Source organism: Ranitomeya variabilis, chromosome 1 (assembly GCF_051348905.1).
Source record: "Ranitomeya variabilis isolate aRanVar5 chromosome 1, aRanVar5.hap1, whole genome shotgun sequence".
NCBI lineage: Eukaryota > Metazoa > Chordata > Amphibia > Anura > Dendrobatidae > Ranitomeya > Ranitomeya variabilis.
The window spans coordinates 304652810-304673241 of NC_135232.1; the positions used below are offsets into that span (position 1 = coordinate 304652810).

The 20432-nt window shown below is 48.7% G+C and overlaps 1 protein-coding gene across 1 annotated transcript; it reads right to left on the reverse strand.

Annotated features, from left to right (window-relative positions):
- Positions 1 to 16258: 16258 nt before the first annotated feature.
- On the reverse strand, positions 16259 to 19691 carry LOC143793946 (uncharacterized). Its single transcript, XM_077280874.1, has 3 exons — positions 19071 to 19691; positions 18833 to 18989; positions 16259 to 17922 (listed from the first exon to the last, which is right to left on the reverse strand). Exons 1-3 carry the CDS (start codon positions 19183 to 19185, stop codon positions 17190 to 17192), a joined length of 1005 nt encoding a protein of 334 aa, XP_077136989.1. The 5' UTR covers positions 19186 to 19691; the 3' UTR covers positions 16259 to 17189.
- Positions 19692 to 20432: the final 741 nt, after the last annotated feature.

The following is a 20432-nucleotide window of genomic DNA, read 5'->3' on the forward strand; positions in this document are numbered from 1 at the left end:
CATTGGCAGGGCAGGGGGAATTATGGCGGCCTGGTTGTCCAGGTCTTCTGATTCTTCATCATCTCCGATAGCTTGGCGTCTCTTACGTATTACGGACTGGAAAGCTGCACTGCCGGTCAGAGCTTCGAGGGTAAAGGGACCCTGACCTGGCGTGTTTACAAATATCACAGTGGGTTGCACTGGGAGACTAGACTCCGTGACTGAAGTGGATATGGGAACATTGGAGGTGGAGGCAGCATCAGTCGATGCTGGGGGTTTCTCAGGAAGTGGTGGTCCCTGATAGTACTCGCCGGAAAGTGTTACCAGCGGACATAGTGGCTGGGGAGGAATTCCAGGTGCACCAAGATGGCTGCCGGTGGAGGCGTGGCATGCCCCACTTCCGGGGGAAGTTCCGGGTGCACCAAGATGGCCGCTGGAGGAAGTGTGGCATGCCCCACTTCCTCCCATGATCTGGGCGGACCCCTGAGGACGGCCCGCCCCACACACACGGCAGATTTCCACCCAGTTTGGATTCTGCACGCCACAAGCAGGACACACCCACGCTTCTGGAGAGTTTGGCCCATCGCCATTATAGGGTGGTGGTTGGGACTGCATTTTCATCACCAGTGGCACGGCGGCCATTTTACAATCTGTAAGATCACAGTTCAAAGGCATTTTATAACCAAACACGGGCTCCGCATTATCTGATCCACCCTCCCCATCGACTTCTTTCCATCCTTCATTCTTCAAGCCCCGCGCAACTCGCAGATGAGCTTGTGCTTGTTCTAACAATCCTTTATCTTTCAACATGCCTCGTTTGTTCTCTATGAGATTATTCCACATAGCCGGCTGTAGTCTCCCTGACGAGGGCAATCCTACATGCTTATACAATCTCTCAACATTCTTGACTGCCTTCTTGCCCTCTCGTGACTGTACTATTGCCTTGACTTCCACAACATCCTCATCTAATTTGTGGGGCACTGACTTCTTCTGCTTTAAGAGACGCAACATGACTCACAGAATACTGTGATTTTCTGCAGTAAAACCACTAGCAGCGATATCAACGGTGGTGTCCCACAATACGGAAACTCGCTCAACGTATTAGAAAAAGATTTTCTGTCCCTAACTTGAACACCAACGATTAACAGACTATCCTGCTACGATATTCTAAACAGTCGGGAGGCGGTCTCCTAGTGAGAGCCCTCCACAGAAATACAGGTGGTCCCTGCTCGGGACGTCTTAATTACCTAGCTGGCAGTGGCGTAACTACAAAGTTATGGGCCCCGGTGCGAACTTCCAAATGGGGCCCCCCCCCTACCCCCCCTACCCCCCCACCTTCCCCCGCCCCCGCAACCCCCCCACCTTCCCCCGCCCCGCTTCCCCTAGATACGCCTCGGACTGTTGCAGGAATCTCCTGCACTGCAACATGGTGTTGGGTGCCAGCACAGCCCGCACAGTGGTATATCCAGCACAGCCCGCACAGTGGTATATCCAGCACAGCCCGCACAGTGGTATATCCAGCACAGACCGCACAGTGGTATATCCAGCACAGACCGCACAGTGGTATATCCAGCACAGACCGCACAGTGGTATATCCAGCACAGCCCTCACAGTGGTATATCCAGCACAGCCCGCACAGGGGTATATACAGCACAGCCCGCACAGGGGTATATACAGCACAGCCCGCACAGGGGTATATACAGCACAGCCAGCACAGGGGGTATATAGAGCACAGCCCTCACAGTGGTATATCCAGCACAGACCGCACAGTGGTATATCCAGCACAGACCGCACAGTGGTATATCCAGCACAGACCGCACAGTGGTATATCCAGCACAGACCGCACAGTGGTATATCCAGCACAGCCCTCACAGTGGTATATCCAGCACAGACCGCACAGTGGTATATCCAGCACAGACCGCACAGTGGTATATCCAGCACAGACCGCACAGTGGTATATCCAGCACAGACCGCACAGTGGTATATCCAGCACAGACCGCACAGTGGTATATCCAGCACAGCCCTCACAGTGGTATATCCAGCACAGACCGCACAGTGGTATATCCAGCACAGACCGCACAGTGGTATATCCAGCACAGACCGCACAGTGGTATATACAGCACAGCCCGCACAGTGTTATATACAGCAGAGCCCGCACAGTGGTATATAGAGCACAGCCCGCACAGTGTTATATACAGCAGAGCCCGCACAGTGGTATATACAGCAGAGCCCGCACAGTGGTATATCCAGCACAGACCGCACAGTGGTATATCCAGCACAGCCCTCACAGTGGTATATCCAGCACAGACCGCACAGTGGTATATACAGCACAGCCCGCACAGTGTTATATACAGCAGAGCCCGCACAGTGGTATATAGAGCACAGCCCGCACAGTGTTATATACAGCAGAGCCCGCACAGTGGTATATACAGCAGAGCCCGCACAGTGGTATATCCAGCACAGACCGCACAGTGGTATATCCAGCACAGCCCTCACAGTGGTATATCCAGCACAGCCCGCACAGGGGTATATACAGCACAGCCCGCACAGGGGTATATACAGCACAGCCCGCACAGGGGTATATACAGCACAGCCAGCACAGGGGGTATATAGAGCACAGCCCTCACAGTGGTATATCCAGCACAGACCGCACAGTGGTATATCCAGCACAGCCCGCACAGTGGTATATCCAGCACAGCCCGCACAGTGGTATATCCAGCACAGCCCGCACAGTGGTATATCCAGCACAGACCGCACAGTGGTATATCCAGCACAGACCGCACAGTGGTATATCCAGCACAGACCGCACAGTGGTATATCCAGCACAGACCGCACAGTGGTATATCCAGCACAGACCGCACAGTGGTATATCCAGCACAGACCGCACAGTGGTATATCCAGCACAGCCCTCACAGTGGTATATCCAGCACAGACCGCACAGTGGTATATCCAGCACAGACCGCACAGTGGTATATCCAGCAGAGACCGCACAGTGGTATATAGAGCATAGCCCGCACAGTGGTATATAGAGCACAGCCCGCACAGTGTTATATACAGCAGAGCCCGCACAGTGGTATATAGAGCACAGCCCGCACAGTGTTATATACAGCAGAGCCCGCACAGTGGTATATACAGCAGAGCCCGCACAGTGGTATATACAGCAGAGCCCGCACAGTGGTATATACAGCAGAGCCCGCACAGGGATATATACAGCAGAGCCCGCACAGGGATATATACAGCACAGCCCCCACAGGGGTATATACAGCAGAGCCCGCACAGGGGTATATACAGCAGAGCCCGCACAGTGGTATATAGAGCACAGCCCGCACAGTGTTATATACAGCAGAGCCCGCACAGTGGTATATACAGCAGAGCCCGCACAGTGGTATATACAGCAGAGCCCGCACAGTGGTATATACAGCAGAGCCCGCACAGGGATATATACAGCAGAGCCCGCACAGGGATATATACAGCACAGCCCCCACAGGGGTATATACAGCAGAGCCCGCACAGGGGTATATACAGCACAGCCCGCACAGGGGTATATAGAGCACAGCCCACATCTCATCTCATCCCCCCCCCCCGATAATGGCCCCACAGTCCGGTTAAAAAGAAAAAAAAAAAAAAACTCTCCTCACCTTTCCTTTTGCCCGCGCTGCTCCTGGCGGCTGCAGTCTGCCCAGGACACTGCAGGTGCGCGATGTTATGACGTCATCGCGCACCCGCAGTGTACTGTCAGAGGTAGAGCGGGGAATGATGGGAGAGGAAGCGTCAGGTGACGCTCTCTCCTCCCATCATTGCATTGAACTATACCGGTGTCATAGACGCCGGTATAGTTAAATGCGGCGGCGGCGGCGGCACTGGGGGGGTTCCGGGGGAGGAACAGTGCAGCGGCCCACTACTGGCATCGGCTCTTCTGGCATTTGCCAGAAGTGCCCGATGGCCAGCCTGGCCCTGCTCAGACCTGCCGGCCCGGGGCCCCTGACCTGCGGGGCCCGGTCGCAATGGCGACCGCTGCGACCGCGGTAGTTACGCCCCTGCTAGCTGGTACAATATCACAGAGGCTGCGTCTCCTATCCCTTCCTCTAAGCTGCCCCACTTCCTACAACTTGCACAATTTTTCACTCCACTTCACTACTAGACAATAGTCACGGGTAGGATGATTGAATGGAGTACAATGACCGGTAAAGGAGGTGTGGTGTACAGAGGTCGCACAGGATGCGAGTCTCTCAGTTGCTGGTTCAGAGCGTGGCACAGGATCACATTCGATCTCACCACTCGACCGGTCACTCTCCAGACCCAAAAAGAGACCACAGACAAACCAATAACGGCTGAGACACTAGCAAGTGTGACACATACAGTGTATATGATCGCCACTTACCGCGTGCAGAGGGTGATCAGTCCTCGAGGTCAGCCACTACGGGTATCATCCACAGACATCCAGGCATGGGTCCAGAGAGTCTCGGATCGCTGGCCACGGCCCCCGTTGGGCTCCAATTGTCGGGGTCGTAACGACAATTAATCCTCATTCACCAGTCATTCCAAATTGTAATGTGAGCGCAGAACATCTGGTACCGAAAAAGAAATGATTCAGACACGTAGCTGATTCAATCTTTGCTGATGCTCTGGCGTTCAGCTCAGTGGGTAGCCGAGCAGCAACTGAGCTTTATTTTCCAATACATAGTACTAAAAAGGGAATGCAATGGGTGGGGTTTAAGCAGCATACATCTAGTGCTTAGTCTCTCTGATTCGTCGAACGTCTCCTGGTGAATTCCTCCTCTTCTGCTCATTCCTTTAGTTTCGTTTCTGAGGAAATGAATCTTAGGCTTCGGACACTAAAACCTAAAACGAAACTAAGCTCTGGCGGCCATCTTTAAATACAATTACATTTGCATTAACTAACAGATAGGAAAAACTTATTGTTTCACAGTATAAAAGTATAGCAGTACAAAAAGAGTATAAAGTTATATAAAAGTATAAAAATATATAAGAAAATACATTTTCACCTTGACAAGCCTTGCTGTTCTCGTGCCAGCGGGTTGCTCTTGCCCTTGCCTGTCCCGAAGAGGCCTTGGACACACATTTCCATGGATTTCATTTCAGATCTTCCGGTGTCTCAGGGCATGTCTGTCATCTGGGTGGTATGTGATCGCTTTTCCAAGATGGTCCATTTGGTGTCTTTGCCTAAGCTGCCTTCCTCTTCCGATCTGGTTCCTTTGTTCATTCAGAATGTGGTTCGTTTACACGGCATTCCTGAGAATATCGTGTCTGACAGAGGATCCCAGTTTGTTTCCAGGTTCTGGCGATCCTTTTGTGCTAAGATGGGCATTGATTTGTCGTTTTCGTCTGCCTTTCATCCTCAGACTAATGGACAAACGGAGCGAACTAATCAAACTTTGGAGGCTTATTTGAGGTGTTTTGTTTCTGCGGATCAGGATGATTGGGTGACCTTCTTGCCGTTGGCTGAGTTTGCCCTTAATAATCGGGCTAGTTCCGCTACTTTGGTCTCGCCATTTTTCTGCAACTCTGGTTTCCATCCTCGTTTTTCCTCGGGACATGTGGAGCCTTCTGACTGTCCTGGGGTAGATTCTGTGGTGGATAGGTTGCAGCAGATTTGGAATCATGTGGTGGACAACTTGAAGTTGTCACAGGAGAAGGCTCAGCGTTTTGCCAACCGCCGCCGCGGTGTGGGTCCCCGACTTCGTGTTGGGGATTTGGTATGGCTGTCTTCTCGATTTGTTCCTATGAAGGTCTCCTCTCCTAAATTCAAGCCTCGCTTCATCGGTCCTTACAAGATATTGGAAATCCTTAATCCTGTGTCCTTTCGCTTGGATCTTCCGGTGTCGTTTGCCATTCACAACGTGTTCCATAGGTCTTTGTTGCGGCGGTACGTTGTACCTGTGGTTCCTTCTGTGGAGCCTCCTGCTCCGGTGTTGGTTGAGGGCGAGTTGGAGTACGTGGTGGAGAAAATCTTGGATTCTCGTCTCTCCAGACGGAGGCTTCAGTATCTGGTCAAGTGGAAGGGCTATGGTCAGGAGGATAATTCCTGGGTGGTTGCCTCTGATGTGCATGCGGCCGATTTAGTTCGTGCCTTTCACGCTGCTCATCCTGATCGCCCTGGTGGTCTTGGTGAGGGTTCGGTGACCCCTCCTTAAAGGGGGGGTACTGTTGTGAATTAGACTTTTTTGGCTCCCTCTTGTGGTCTCTAGTGGTATGACTCTGAGATTGTCTTTTCGTAGTTTGGCACCCACCTGGGTCGTTAGTCCAGGGGTGTTGCTATATGAACTTCCTGAATGCTTAGTCTGGTGCCTGGCATCGTTGTAATCAGTCCTTTCTGTTTGCTCCTGTCTGCTGGTCCTGGTTTATGCAAAATTAAGCTAAGTCCTGCTTCCTTGTTTTTTGGTTATTTGTATTGCTCTTATTTTTGTCCAGCTTGTACTAAATGTGATTCCTGATTTTGCTGGAAGCTCTAGGGGGCTGGTATTCTCCCCCCGGGCCGTTAGACGGTTCGGGGGTTCTTGAATATCCAGCGTGGATATTTTTGATAGGGTTTTTGCTGACCGTATAAGTCATCTTACTATATTCTGCTATTAGTCAGTGGGCCTCTCTTTGCTAAATACCTAGTTCATTCTTACGTTTGTCTTTTCTTCTTACCTCACCGTTATTATTTGTTGGGGGCTTGTATCCAACTTTTGGGGTCTTTTCTCTGGAGGCAAGAAAGGTCTATCTTTTCCCTTCTAGGGTTAGTTAGTTCTCCGGCTGGCGCGAGACGTCTAGAACCAACGTAGGCACGTTCCCCGGCTGCTGCTATTTGTGGTGCTAGGATTAGCTATACGGTCAGCCCAGTTACCACTGCCCTATGAGCTGGTTTTTTGTGTTTGCAGACTTGGTATTTATTGCAGAGACCCTCTGCCATTGGGGTCATAACAGATAAGTTCCCTAAAGGGTCTAGTTTTAAAAATGGGGTCACTTGTTGGGGTTTCCACTGTTTTGGCACATAAAAGCCTCTCCAAACACGACATGGCAACCACTAATTATTCCAGCAAATTTTACATTCAAAAAGTGAAATGGCGCTCCTTGGCTTCCGAGTCCTGCCTTGTGCCCAAACAGTTGTTTTCCTCCACATATTGGGTGTCTGTGCACTCAGGAGAAATTGCACAACAAATTTTATAGAGCAATTTCTCCTGTTACCCTTGCGAAAGTGAAAAAAATAAGTCTAAAAGGAACATTTTTTGAAAGTAATGTTTATTTCTTCCATCCATATTCCAAAAATTCCTGTGCAGCACCTGAAGGGTTAATAAACTTCTTCAATGTGTTTTGTGTACCTTGAGGGGTGTAGTTCTTAGAATGGTGTCACTTTTGGGTATTTTCTGTCATATAGACCCCTCAGTCACTTCAAATGTGAGGTGGTCCGTAAAAAAAATGGTTTTGCAAATGTTGCAAAAATGAAAAATTGCTGGTCAACTTTTAACCCTTAACTTCCTAACCAAAAAACAAATTATGTATATAGGTTCGCGCTGGAAAAAGCAACCAAATAGCTACTCCACAGACTTGGGGAAACCAATAGGCAAAATTACAGAGGCACATGAACCTATGTGGTTCATATATAGGACAAAAACATAAGACACAATAATGTAAAAACAGCGGTGAAAGTAATAAGTAGCAAGCTCACCCGCCGTGTAGAAATAGCAATGAACTCCTGGTGTTGTTGTCATGCAGTAGAGAGTGTCCGTCCAAGGAAATCTTCAGTTAAGGTAGGTCCAGTAATGGTTTAAAGTTGGTGGCTGCCCCGGCCGGTAGCAGCCACTATTCACCGCAAGCTCGTGTAAGCGGGGTCCTAACTGTGCCGACGCCGCATGTGATCAGAGCGGTGCGTACGGCTGAGCTGCAGGACCTGTGTGACGTATCGCTCACGTGACCGCCGCTAGAGCCCGGTGCTGTGTACGGAGTGCGGTAAGGACCTCTATCCTACGCGTTTCAGAGACCTCTTTCTCCTTTCCCTGAAGAAGGAGACAGACGTCTCTGAAACGCGTAGGATAGAGGTCCTTACCGCACTCCGTACACAGCACCGGGCTCTAGCGGCGGTCACGTGAGCGATACGTCACACAGGTCCTGCAGCTCAGCCGTACGCACCGCTCTGATCACATGCGGCGTCGGCACAGTTAGGACCCCGCTTACACGAGCTTGCGGTGAATAGTGGCTGCTACCGGCCGGGGCAGCCACCAACTTTAAACCATTACTGGACCTACCTTAACTGAAGATTTCCTTGGACGGACACTCTCTACTGCATGACAACAACACCAGGAGTTCATTGCTATTTCTACACGGCGGGTGAGCTTGCTACTTATTACTTTCACCGCTGTTTTTACATTATTGTGTCTTATGTTTTTGTCCTATATATGAACCACATAGGTTCATGTGCCTCTGTAATTTTGCCTATTGGTTTCCCAAAGTCTGTGGAGTAGCTATTTGGTTGCTTTTTCCAGCGCGAACCTATATACACAGTCAGGTGTATATATATTTATTTCATTTAGTTTATCGCACAATTTTATTTTGTGGGGAATTGTTGGTTTCGCTGCAGGATAATTCTAACTGTGACACTTGGCGCCACTTTCTATTACTAGACTAAAAAACAAATTATGTTTCAAAAATTGTGCTGATGTAGAGTAGACATGTGGGAAATGTTATTTATTAACTATTTTGTGCGATATGCCTGATTTAAAAGGGCATAGACATTAAGTTTGAAAATTGCTAAATTTTCACCAAATTTCCGTTTTTTTCACAAATAAACGCAAGTACTCAAATAAATTTTACCACTATCAGAATTTACAATATGTCATGAGAAAACAATCTCAGAATCAATGGGATCCATTAAAGTGTTCCAGAGTTATGACCTCATAAAGTGGCAGTGGTCAGAATTATAAAAATTGGCCTAGTCAGGAAGGTGAAAACAGGCTTCAGGATGAAGGGGTTAAAAACAAAAATAAAGGGCAATCTTGATTCAACTCGAAACTCATGGATAGCGGGCACCATCTTGAAGAATATGGCACAAAAACATCAGTGAACATACAGCTCTGGCAAAAATTAAGAGACCACTGCAAAATATTCAGTTTGTCTGATTTTTCTCTTTATAGGTATATTTTTGAGTAAAATGTAAATTGTTCTTTTATTCTATAAACTTCTGACAACATGTCTCCGAATTTCCAAGAAATACATTTTGTATTTTTTTCTGAAAAAGAAAAAAGGTCAAAATAAAAAAAAATCCCAGTGCTTTCAGACCTCAAATAATGCAAAGAAAACAAGTTCATAATCATTTAGAAACAAACAATACTAATGTTTTAACTCAGGAAGAGTTCAGAAATCAACATTTTGTGGAATAACCATGATTTTTAATCACAGACAAAAGGTAAAATGGATTTGTCTGACATAAGGAATATTTCAGCCTAAGGGCTGTCCCACACGTCCAGATAATTCCGGTACCGGAATAAATCGGTACCGGAGTTATCCGTGTCCGTGTGCCTGGGAACTCACGGAGGCCATACCTGCGGCACACGTGTGCCGCCCGTATGGCGAGTGGGTACCACACGGAGCGTGTGGTACCCACTCTGCATGGTGCTGAAGCTGCGATTCATATCATCCCTGCAGCAACGTTTGCTGCAGGGAAAATATGAAGAATAGTGTTTAAAATAAAGATCCATGTGTCCGCCGCCCCCCCACCCCCTGTGCGCCCCCCCCGCTGGTCAGAAAATACTCACCCGGATCCCCCGTCGGCAGTCGCTCCTTCCTGGTCTGGCCGCGGCTTACTGTATGCGGTCACGTGGGGCCGCTCATTTACACTCATGAATAGGCGGCTCCGCCCCTATTGGAGGTGGAGCCACATATTCATGAGTGTAATCGGCCGCATACAGTAGGAGGCGCGGCCAGACCAGGAAGGAGCGACAGCCGACGGGGGACCCGGATAAGTATTTTCTGACCAGCGGGGGGGGCGCACAGGGGGTGGGGGGGCGGCGGACACATGGATCTTTAGTTTAAACACTATCATTCATATTTTCTCTGTAGCAAACGGTGCTACAGGGAACATATGAATGGCGGCTTCAGCACCATGTGGGGGGGACAGCGCTTACTGTAGCGCTGTCTCCGGCACGCCACACGGACCCCAGACGGAGAATGTCCGTGTGAGGTGCGTGTTTTACACGGACCCATTGACTCTATTGGGTCCGTGTAATCCGTGCGCTCCCACGAACACTGACATGTCTCCGTGTTTGGCACACGGAGACACGGTCCGCACACGGTCCGCACAAAATCAATGACATCTGAACAGATGCATTGATTTTTATGGGTCTACGTGTGTCAGTGTCTCCGGTACGGGAGGAAACTGTCACCTCACGTACCGGAGCCACTGACGTGTGAAACCGGCCTAAGGAAGTAACATTACTTTAGTGATATATAATGCTCATGTACAAATCTGGATGTGGCTTTATACACTGTGTGCAGAATTATTAGGCAAGTTGTATTTTAGATGATTATTTTTATTATTGATCAACAACTATGTTCTCAATCATCCCAAAAGACTCATAAATATCAAAGCTTAATATTTTTGGAAGTTGGAGTTGTTGTTTTTTTAGATTTGGCTATCTTAGGAGGATATCTGTTTGTGCAGGTAAATATTACTGTACAGAATTATTAGGCAACTTAATAAAAACCAAATATATTCCCATCTCACTTGTTTATTTTCACCAGGTAAACCAATATAACTGCACAAAATTTAGAAATAAACATTTCTGACATGCAAAAACAAAACCCCCCAAAATTAGTGACCAATATAGCCACCTTTCTTTATGATTACACTCAACAGCCTTCCTTCCATAGATTCTGTCAGTTGCTTGATCTGTTTACGATCAGCATTGCGTGCAGCAGCCACCACAGCCTCCCAGACACTGTTCCGAGAGGTGTACTGTTTTCCCTCCCTGTAGATTTCACATTTTATGAGGGACCACAGGTTCTCTATGGGGTTCAGATCAGGTGAACAAGGGGGCCATGTCATTATTTTTTCTTCTTTGAGACCTTCACTGGTCAGCCACGCTGTGGAGTACTTGGAGGCATGTGATGGAGCATTGTCCTGCATGAAAATCATGTTTTTCTTGAACGATACCGACTTCTTCCTATACCACTGCTTAAAGAAGTTGTCCTCCAGAAACTGGCAGGTCTGGGAGTTGAGCTTCACTCCATCCTCAACCCGAAAAAGTCCCACAAGTTCATCTTTGATTAAACCAGCCCATACCAGTACCCAGTGGTGGGATTCAGCCGGTACGACCCGGTACGGGGCAGCCGTTTACTAAAATTTCTATCTGCCAGCGTTCCGGTAATTGAAAATGGTTACCACGCCCCCGGACCGCCTCCGGACCGCCCCCGGACGGGTTGCTGTGCTGCTGGTGGGGATTGTTCACCCCGGGAGGGTGTAAACTACAATCCCCATAATGCAGTTCGCTCACACCGGAAGCGCCTCTACTGCAGGGCACGGGTAGCGTGGCGGTTAATGTGAGTGGCCGAGATAACTAGTAAACGCAGTGGCATGGTGGGAGGAGACTGGGAGCTATCGGCTGCCATGGTAACAGTGAGACGCCCCGTGCTGTGCAGCAGCTGCGGTTCCGGCCTGAGCGCGGCTTTGTTATGAGTCCCACTCCCAGCAGGAGCCGTGTATGAGGCAGCCCGGCGCTGCGCTATGGTGAGTGAGCCCATCATCTGGGGTCCTCCAGGGTCATGTGACCGGCGCCTGGGATTCACTGCTGACTTCTGTATTTCAGGCTGCCAGGAATAAGGCTGGATTTAAGGGTGAGTGCGCCGCTGTGTACTTGTCACTTAAGGTGCCGTTACACTGAGCAACTTACGAGCGATCGCGACCAGCGACGTGATCGCTGGTAAGTTGCTGTGTGGTCGCTGGGGAGCTGTCACACAGATAGCTCTCTCCAGCGACCAAGCGACTTCGGCATCGCTGAAACTGTCTTCAGCGATGCCGAAGTCCCCATGTAAAAAAAAAAAAAACACTACATACGCACCTTCTGTCGTCCTTCATGTCCCTCGGCGCTTGCCGCACTGACTGTGTCTCAGCGCCGGCCGGCCGTAACAGCGGTGCCCAGCGGTGAACCGCTGTTACTGCAGGTTCACCGCTGGGCTCTGCTTTACGGCCGGACGGCACTGAGACAGTCAGTACGGCAAGCTCCAGGGGACGTGACGGACAACAGACGGTGAGTATGTAGTATTTTTTTTTTACTTTTACCATGGTATCCATGGTAAATATCGGGTTACTAAGCGCGGCCCTGCACTTAGTAACCCGATGTTTACCATGGATACCAGTGAAGACATCGCTGGATCGGCGTCACACACGGCGATCCAGCGATGTCAGCGGGAGAGTTGCGACGAAAGAAAGTTCGTCCACTCTCCCTGCAACCAGCGATATCCCAGCAGGATCCAGATCGCTGCTGCGTGCCAAACATAGCGATATCGCTATGCAGGACGCTGCAACGTCACGGATCGCTGGCGATATCGCTGCAACCTCGCCCAGTGTGACGGTACCTTTAGGGATTTGCAATATTTCCTATGAATTATGTGAAGGACTGGTGCAGTAATTACCCAAACATACCTCTCCGGACGTTATAGTCCCCAGCATGAATCTGCCAGGGCATGCTTGGAGTTGTAGTTCTACAACTGGACACTGCATAACTTACAAGGTTTTGTCAAATTTAGCAATTTTCAAACTCAATTTTTGTGCCCTTAAGGCCGGAATCACACACAGGGCCGTATTTGCCACTAGGCACGCGAGGGCACGTGCCTAGGGCGGCGACATTGCGGGGGGGGGCGGCACCTGAGCAAGGTTTTTTGGTTTTTTTTAGTCCCGGGTCACAAACGCGACCGACCGCCCCCGCCCGCCTCCGAGTCCCACCCTCCCTCCTTGAAGACGATACTCACCCTGCTCCAGCGATGCCTGGTCTCAGCGTCTGTAGCGCGTCCAGAGTGAGCGGTCACGTGGTACCGCTCATTAAAGGTCATGAATATGCGCATATTCATGACCTTAATCAACCGTACCACATGACCGCTCACTCAGGAAGAAGGCGCTGCGGCGGGACAGAGTCAGAGGGAGGATGTCGGCGCAGCCGCGCGGTGTGTGGGACAGCTGACAGGTGAGTATGGGGGGCGGAGGGATGAAGGAGGAAGGTAAGCCGCCCGAGCCATGCAAGATGGGAGAAGGAGCGGGGGAGGGGGTGGAGAGATGAGCCATGCATACCGGGGAGTATGAGCCATCAGCCATGCATATGGGGGGGGAATATGAGCCATCAGCCATGCATACAGGGGGGGGAATTATGAGCCATCAGCCATGCATACAGGGGGGGGGGAATTATGAGCCATTAGCCATGCATACAGGGGGGGGGGAATTATGAGCCATGCATACGGGAATATGAGCCATCAGCCATACATACGGGGGGGGGGGGGGAATTATGAGCCATGCATACAGGGTGGGGGGTGGAGAGATGAGCCATGCATACGGGGGGTGGGGGGGTGGAGAGATGAGCCATGCATACAGGGGGGAGGTGGAATATGAGCCATGCATACAGGGGGGAGTGAATATGAGCCATGCATACGGGGGGGAGTATGAGCCATGCATACAGGGGGGGGGTCATTATACAGTATGGAGAACTGTGTGTGGCCATTATACAGTATGGAGCATCATGTGTGGCCATTATACAGTATGGAGCATCATGTGTGGCCATTATACAGTATTGAGCATCATGTGTGGCCGTTATACAGTATGGAGCATCATGTGTGGCCATTATACAGTATGGAGCATCGTGTGGCCGTTATACAGTATGGAGCATCGTGTGGCCGTTATACAGTATGGAGCATTATGTGTGGCCATTATACAGTATGGAGCATCATGTGTGGTCATTATACAGTATTGAGCATCATGTGTGGCCGTTATACAGTATTGAGCATCATGTGTGGCCATTATACAGTATGGAGCATCGTGTGGCCGTTATACAGTATGGTCCATGACTTTAATACCGTATTTCACAACGTATTTTTTTCATTAAGGGAGACAAACTGCTTCCAAAAATATGAATCGTGCCACTGGGCGTGGCTTATTAGTATGGGCGGGGTTATTGAAAATGGGCGTGGCCAAAATTCCGGCCGCCGCGACTTAGAGGACCTGTTGTTAAAAATTTGAATCCCACCCCTGCCAGTACCCCACCTCCACCTTGCTAGCGTCTCAGTCAGAGTAGAGCTCTCTGCCCTTTACTGATTCAGCCTCTGGCCCATCAAGAGTCACTCTCAGTTCATCAGTCCATAAAACCTTTGAGGCTATGTGCACACTTTGCGGATTCCACTGCGGATTTTTCCGCAGCAGAATTCCAAAATCCGCAGTGAAAACCCGTCGCGGTTTTTACTGCGGATTTATCGCGGTTTTTACTGCGGATTCTTCTGCGGTTTTTCATCTGCCTTTTCCTATTGGAGCAGGTGAAAATCCACAGAAAAGAAGTAACATGCTGCGGAATGTAATCCGCTGTGTTTCCGTGCGGCTTTTTCCGCAGCATGTGCACAGCGTTTTTCGTTTCCCATAGGTTTGCATTGTACTGTAAACTCATGGGAAACTGCTGTGGATCCGCAGCGGTGGAATCCGCAAAGTGTGCACATAGCCTGAAAAGTCAGTCTTAAGATATTTCTTGGTCCAGTTTTGATGTTTTATCTTGTTTCTTGTTCAAAGGTGGTCATTTTTCAGCCTTCCTTACCTTGGCCATGTCCCTGAGTATTGCACACCTTGTGCTTTTTGTTACTCCAGTAACGTTGCAGCTCTGAAATATGGCAAATGGCATCTTGGCAGCTTCACGCTTGATTTTCCTCAATTTATGGACAGTTATTTTGCACCTTTTTTGCCCAACACGCTTCTTGCGACCCTGTTGGCTATTTGCCATGAAACGCTTGATCATTCGATGATCACGCTTCAAAAGTTTGGCAATTTCAAGACTGCTGCATCCCTCTGTAAGACATCTCACAATTTTGGACTTTTCAGAGCCTGTCAAATCTCTCTTCTGACCCATTTTGCCATAGGAAAGGAAGTTGCCTAATAATTAAGCACAACTTATACAGGGTTTTGATGTCATTACACAACACCCCTCATTACAGAGACGCACATCACCTGCTTTAGGCTTCTTTCACACTTCAGTTGTTTGGCGTCAGTCAGCTCCGACATCATGACGGATCGACGGATCCGTCAAAATTGTTGAGAAAACGGTTCCGTTAGAACCGTCGCGACCGTTTTCCATCCGTTGTAACCGTTTTTTTGACGGATCCGCTTTTTAAAAAAGGAGGATCTCAATGTGATTGGCTACTGGAAAACTATATATACAGTCTATTTACACCACATCTTTGAAAGGTTGTAGAGAAAGTGGCAAAGATGGAAGGGGTGCTGGCGAATATTGTGAAGATATGTGCGGATTTCACTTTTGAGGCAAATCGGTTGGCAGTCATCGTTCGAGACAAGGAGGAAGAAAGACTGCGCATCCTGCAGCGGAAGAGAAGGCTGTGGATCCATCCTATCACAGCCCAACGCATGATCCGTGGTGTTTATTCCACACTGTACATTGAATTGAGGGAAAATCCTCAAAAATTCTTCAGCTATGTGCGAATGAAAGCAGAAAATTTCAAAATTTTGTTGGGCCATGTGGAAGAATCTATACGGAGTCGAGACACCCAGATGCGCTTCTCCATATCACCAGCGGAGCGTCTGATGCTGACTATTCGGTAAGTTATTCTTTTTTTAATGATTCTCATTCATCGGACTTATAACTGTAATGTTGTTTTTTGAAGTTTTTATTAATTATTATCTTTTCCTTTTGTTAACAGATTCCTTGCAACTGGAGAGTCGTTTTCATCCCTACATTTCCAGTTCAGGCTTGGGATATCCACACTCTCAGGGATCATCAGAAAGACCTGCCGGGCATCGTGGGAGTGCTTACAAGCGGAATACATTCCAGAGCCATCACAGGAGAGGTGGCTGGAGATTGCCCACAATTTTGAACAAATATGCCAGTTCCCAAATTGTGTCGGAGCAGTCGATGGGAAGCATATAAGGATTGTCAAACCTTATGGCTCTGGATCAGAATTTTACAACTACAAGAAGTACTTCTCAATTGTATTGATGGCCATAGCCGACGCACACTGCAAATTTATCGCTGTTGATATCGGTGCGTATGGACGCGCAAATGCCTCCCAGATTTTTAAAACTTCTCCAATGGGGCGTCGTTTGTATGGAGAGACATTTGACTTTCCACCGCCTAGACCTCTCCCTGGAACCACCGGTCCACCATTACCATTTGTGTGCGTTGGAGATGATGCCTTCCAGCTTTCACCACACTTGATAAAACCCTATGGAAGTAGTGGACTGACCCAGAGGAAGAAAATTTTTAATTATCGCTTAACCAGAGCACGAAGAGTTGTGGAATGTGCCTTTGGCATATTAACTGCTAAATGGAGAATCCTACTAACTGCAATTAAATTGCAGACTGACACTGTTGATGATGTGGTGAAGGCTTGTGTGGTACTTCACAATTTTGTTTTATCCAAAGAACATGTTTCCCTGGAGGATAGTGTGTTAGAAACCACCTTGCGAGATTACCACAACACAAGTTTTTGCAGTCCAGTAGCAGTCTCCAGAATGCGGGACAACTTTGCAGACTACTTCATGTCTCCTCAAGGCTCAGTTGACTGGCAACACAAAATGGTGTAAAATATATATATTTTTTTTTTTTCACACTTGTAAATATACCATGTTTTTTGTTTTGTTTACAAAACCTTTGGACTTTAACCTCGCAGTATTGTATGTTTTGAACCGGTACCCCTTTACACATTTTCTACTGTTACCATAACCTTGGTGGTTTTTATATAGTTTAAAAAAAAAAAAAGAGAAAGACAAAATTGTTTTTAAACCAAAAAAAGTTTTATTTATTTACAAGTTTACAGGTTCTCATAATTTGGGGTGGAGATAGTAGCGGAGGGGCTGACAGGGCAGACCACATCAATAGCGGGGGACAGGACATCACGGGGAGGAACAGAAGTGGAATGGGTGGTAAAAACATGAGGTTCGGCAGGGAGTTGAGGTACAGATGTGGACTGTGGGAGGTATGGTGAAGGTGTTGGTGGGATTGGGAACGGTGAAGTTAAAGGGGAAGAATGGAAAGGGGAAGGTAGGTACTGGGAAATACTGAGGGGGGAAGGAAGGAATGGCGAAGGAGTAGGAGGAGGATGGACGGGAGGATGACAGGAGGAGGATGGACGGGAGGATAGACGGCGGCTTGAGAGGGGAAAGGTGTTGAAACATGAAGGGTAGGTAGAGGGGCTTGGGACATCGCCTGCGCTAGAGCAGTGTGGCAGCCTTGTATCACATGCATCTGCAGGTCAGGAGTTAGATTTTCCATGTGCCTGAGGACCGACTGAAAAAAATGGTGTCTTGGTGACTGGTTTGCATCTGAATGCATCCTATCCAGACGACTGCTGAGTTCAAGTATGCTTTTGTTAAGCATATTGTACCCAGCAGATGTTCGCTCACCCAAAAGCTTGATGGCATTCTGGAAGGCTGCATTCAGATGCAAAAACTCAGGCGCATAGCTCCTTTCCTGACCTCTCTGGCGCTTCCGTCCTGACCCCAAAGGTGGTCTAGATGTTGCGGCAGTGTCAGAGGGGTGGGGTAAAGGGAACTCTAACTCATCACCTGCAGCTTCAAGTGACGAAGTCCGCCCTGCTGCTCCAGCACAGGTGGATGGGGCCGAGGGATCACACAAAAGGGAAGGTACAGATACAGAGGGGTCGACGTGGTCCCCGGTGGCGGACTCCTGAGAGATCGCTCCAGAGGGGTGCAACTCTGATGCAGGCTCCCGAGTGCTGCAGACAGTGCTGTTAAAGAAGAAGAAGAAAAAAAAAAAAAATAAATTAGTATCTTGATATTACAATTGCCCTTGCTGCCCAAAAAAAAAAATTGAAGGTTACACATTTTAAAGGGCCACTGTCACCCCCTCCAGCCGTTATAACTAAAAGAGCCACCTTGTGCAGCAGTAATGCTGCATTCTAACAAGGTGGCTCTTTTAGTTTTTGGTGCATGTATTCCCAAAATAAAGCTTTTTATAACTTCTCCAAAATACCTGTCTTTCGCCAGGGAGGCAGGTCCTCACCCCCCTGCTTGAAACGCCACACTGCCGTCACTCAAATCTTCAGGGGCCGCCGGGCGCCACCCCCATCGCGCTGTTTTCGCATGAAATCCGGCGCCTGCGCTGTGTAGTACTGTCTGGTGCAGGCGCAGTGAGCTCTGGCCGTCTGATGTCACAGCCAGGCTTGCAGACTGCGCCTGTGCGGCCGCCCTGCTTGTGAATCCCAGCCCCGCACTCTGCATAATGCATAACACACTGCAGGGCTGGGATTCACAAGGTGGGTGACCGCACAGTGACATCAGACGGCCAGAGCTCACTGCGCCTGCACCAGACAGTACTACACAGCGCAGGCGCCGGATTTCATGCGAAAACAGCACGATGGGGGCGGCGCCCGGTGGCCCCTGAAGATTTGAGTAACGGCAGTGTGGCGTTTCAAGCAGGGGGGTGAGGACCTGCCTCCCTGGCGAAAGACAAGTATTTTGGAGAAGTTATAAAAAGCTTTATTTTGGGAATACATGCACCAAAAACTAAAAGAGCCACCTTGTTAGAATGCACCATTACTGCTGCACAAGGTGGCTCTTTTAGTTTATAACGGCTGGAGGGGGGTGACAGTGGCCCTTTAACAGTTTGACTGAAAACATGTGGTGGTGAATATTTACCTTCTGCTCAGCAGCGTCGACCGGAGGAACGACAGGGCTCTGGCATATTTATACCTGCTCCTGCGTCCTCTAGATCCACTCGGGGCCTGCATCTCCTTGTTAAACTCCCTCTTGAAGCGATCCCTGAGTGACCGCCACCGCACGATAACCCTGTTATCTGAAAAGAGAAAGCAAAAATTGGTTACTATACAACACATTAAATCATGCTAACATAAGGTAATGAAGTGTGAATACTTACGCGCTAGATCCTGGGCCCCAGCGTCGAGTTCCTCCCAGTTCTCCAGAACAGCACTGCACACTTCCTCCCATAGCCGTCGGGTGACGAACTGGTCAGCATGGCGGCGGTCCGCCATGTTCCACAGCGGCTCCCGATTTTGGACCTCTTGGATGAGGGTGTCCACATCTATCCCCTCCTCTTCCTCAGCCTGTTCGGGAGCACGCTGTGTAGCCTTTAACAAAAAAAAAAAAAAAAAAAAAAAGGGAAAGATTATACCACATGAATTTTAAAATTTACTGAACACCAAACCAAAAAGGAACTTACTCTTCGGTGACCGCCGCGAGCATTCCGACGACTATGGGAGGTGCTTGGAGGGACTCTAGGTCGAGCCCCGGATTGTGAAGACTAATAAAAAATAAATAATGTGCTTGGATGGAGGCATATGTACTGTGTGTGTGCTGTGCTGAATGTTTGTGTTGGGTGTAGTGTTTTCATGTGAGGATCTGTCTGTGCAAAACTTACACTATGCGCTCCCGCTCCTTGCATTTCTCCACCCTAGAAAACAAGTTAGTAGCCAGCTCACCAGTAACCACCGCAGGTGCACGGAACTCCGTTGCAGGAAAACGAGTTGATCATCAGAGATAAAAAAAGAAAAAATTTGAGTTCCAGCTCCTTAAAAAAAAAAATTGAGTTCCAGCTCCTTAAAATAGAAAATTTATTGATATCCAAAATATTAAAAGCGATACATACAGGTGGATTGTCTCCCTCCGGTGAGTGCCCCTGAGCGTGAGGGACTAATAGGCAACGCGTTTCGATCAAACGGGGGCACCCACCGGAGGGAGACAATCCACCTGTATCGCTTTTAATATTTTGGATATCAATAAATGTTCTATTTTAAAGGAGCTGGAACTCAAATTTTTTTTTTTATCTCTGATTTCTCCACCCTGCCCGTCTCCTTCTGGAAGCCCCTCTGCTTCAGCTTCCTGTGAAAACAGAATAAATACATATAGGGTTCAAAAACATGTTACCAGAGATGTACCAAATTTTTTTTATGAAGAATAAAAAAACACCTCAGGTGGCTGACGATGTGAGGGGGGGGGGGGCTCCCAGAAGAAGACTATTATAGTCCCTGTTTCAAACTTGTGGGGCCTGCGTCTGTCTTGGGTCCCTCTTGGTCCCTATAATCTGCTAGTATAAAGAGAGTTCTAAGCTACTATACAAAAGGATAGACGCAGCTTTCGGGACTTTATACTTACATCTGTTTTCAAAACTTGGGGGGGCCTGCCTGCGTCTGTCTTGGGTCCCTCTTGGTCCCTAGAATCTGCAAGTATAAGGCTGGAGTCACACTAGCGAGTTTTACGGACGTAAGAGCGCAGAAAATAC